At 49.1% G+C, this 2,500-nt stretch overlaps 1 protein-coding gene across 6 annotated transcripts in view; it reads left to right on the top strand.

The window, feature by feature from the left end:
• The window catches only part of stard8 (StAR-related lipid transfer (START) domain containing 8), a 99,160-nt gene that overhangs the window by 63,677 nt on the left and 32,983 nt on the right, over positions 1-2,500 (top strand). For all 6 annotated transcript variants that reach the window (XM_017723705.2, XM_017723701.2, XM_017723702.2 and 3 more), the window contains 2 exons: positions 523-586; positions 949-2,228. In XM_017723705.2, coding sequence (XP_017579194.1) covers positions 523-586; positions 949-2,228 — 1,344 coding nt within the window. The remainder of the gene's footprint in view (positions 1-522; positions 587-948; positions 2,229-2,500) is intronic.

Consider the following 2,500-nt stretch of genomic DNA (forward strand, 5'->3'; position numbering starts at 1 on the left):
GTGGCGGCACTTTACTCCATCCAGCTCCTGGTGTTGTGCATGTTGATCTTAGGCTTGTGTGCAGCGGCTCAATGGAAACCCATTTCGTGAAATTCCTAGTCTGCAGTTCTTTTGCTGATGTTGCTTCCAGAGACAGTTTGGAGCTTTTTAGTGTTGGTTTAACAGAGCATAGACACTGAGTTTCAGCACTCGACGGTCCCACTCTGATTTTGGTGGTCTACCGCTTCGTGGCCGAGCTGTTGTTGCTTCTAGATGCTCCTAGATCCATTTTGCAGGAATATCACTTACAGTTGTCTGGGGCAGATCTAGCAGGACAGTGTTTCCTATGAAGACTGCAAGGTTGTGCGATTGATTTTTATTCTCCTGTTAGCAGTGGGTGTGGCTTAAACACCTGATAATGCGGTCACTAGGAGGTGTGGCCACATATGTTTGTCCATATAGTGTATCTATCAAATGTAAACAGGACTACACAATTATATCTGTGTAAAAAAACTAAAATGTGTGTCTGTGCTTGTGTTTTAGGAGGTTGACGACCTTGAACAAATGTGCTGCTATGAGCCTGGAGGTTCACTTTCGGTGCAAACAGGTTGGTGAATTCTGATTGGTTAAGGCCACTGTCAGTCACTCTTATAGCGTACCAACAGTGGACCCCTTCATCCGTTCGCTCCATCCTCTGTTTTGACTTCTTGATGTTAGTTTCTTGGAAGCTGTGCACTTATTTAGTAAATAAATAAGAAGTAAAAGTTTGTAAAGTGTACTTTGGATAACTTTCCTTCCTTTATTGGAATTTTTTTTCTGAATTGTGTTGGTAATATTTTGTGCCGAGGGATTTTGGATCACGTTCCTTGGCTCTCTCACTGACCCGCTTTGCAAACTTCAAAGGAAACTGGCTAATCTGTTCCCGAAACGTAATGATGTTATAATCAGATTGAGTTCTGTGTTTGACAGAGCGAGGACTCTGAAGAGGATGATGCCTGCGCTCTCAGTTCCCGCTGGGCGTTTCAGCGCGAGAGCAAAACTTGGTCCCGCCTCTGCACCGTCGCCCCTGGCGACGGGGTGGCGACCTTGCGGCCTTCGGCAAGCAGCGACAGCGTCCTGAGCGACTTCAGCCATGACGTGACCTCGCTGACCTCGGACCTTAGTCTCAGTAGCCTGAGTCTGGACAGCGCCCGGGAAACGACGTCTCCGGGGGTCGCGACGAGTGAGAGCTCGGACTTTGCGCAAGTCTCGTCCGGCGGCGGCGACGACGATGATGCCATCAATAGCGTTTTGGCTTCGTCTCTGTCTGTCCGGGAAAAGCCCAGGCGCACCTCCAGGCTCTTCTTGCGTCGGATGGAGTCTCTACGGCGACGGAATCGTGAGAAGGAGACAGTTGCTATGGGCGTCTCCACGGAAACAAACTTCCATGAGGCGGGATTAAGTTTGCACTGCACTCCAGATGCCAGCCTGCCAGGAATGACCACGAATAAATGTTGTGTTGCCAAGGATGCCACCTGGAAGTCTCACACAATATGCCGGACCAACTTCAGCCAGTCAGAAGCTCCAATCAAACCTCAAAGAGTGTGTCTTTATTTGGAGGATTACCAGTTGGCATGGGAAAGGGAAAAGCTGCACGGCAGTCTTTTCAGAAAGGAGAGGCGGATCGTCCACCTTCCTTCGGACCACAAGCCTGGAACCTTCCCCAAGTCCTTGTCGATTGAAAGTCTTTGCCCTGCCCCGCTGTCAGAGTGCAGTGATCGGATTGGCTGGCCGGGAGATGATGGAGATTTCTCGCTGGGTGACGGCAGCAGCCGGAGCGAATCACAGGACTTTCTTGCTGCTGGTTTCGGGAAGAGACGCAACTCAGCAGGTTCGATCGGGAGCGTTTACGACAACGTTCCGGAGGCATCTGCCGAGGAAACATCTTCCACGTTTGAGGAAGAAACAGCGTTCCAGCATCTGGATGCTATTCTACAGCAGGTCCAAGGGCTTCAGCTCAATATAGACAAGTGGTCACTTTCGCTTGAGCAGCAGTTGCAAGACCACCCGTCCAACTCTGAGAGCGAGTCTACGGCTGAAACTACTTTACCTGGCAGCCTCCAGTACGAGGATCGTTCGGTGTCGGATATGGGGATGACGGTTAGTGACTATGAAAGCACCGGAAATTCGTTGAACGACGGAGACGGAGATGGAGAAATGAGAGAGAGGAGAGACTCGGGAGTGGGAGCATCCCTAACTCGGCCAAGCAGGTGAGAGATGACTGTGTTTTGTTGTCGTCATGTGTCGGGTTATTTTTTTATTTGGACCAATTAAATGGACCAATAGCGATGGACCAAACTTGGGTCTGAATAAAATCAAACGACTGCGGTAAATTCAGAAGAATCCTGTGAAGTTGTCTTTAACGTTGTTTTCTCATAACGACAATTCGTCCGAGCTGTTTTACCCTCCCAGCCTCCTCATTACCTCATTATGTCTGACTCACAGCTCATTACAGCGAAACCTTTATTATATTTTATTATAT

Source organism: Pygocentrus nattereri, chromosome 23, assembly GCF_015220715.1.
Source record: "Pygocentrus nattereri isolate fPygNat1 chromosome 23, fPygNat1.pri, whole genome shotgun sequence".
Lineage (NCBI taxonomy): Eukaryota > Metazoa > Chordata > Actinopteri > Characiformes > Serrasalmidae > Pygocentrus > Pygocentrus nattereri.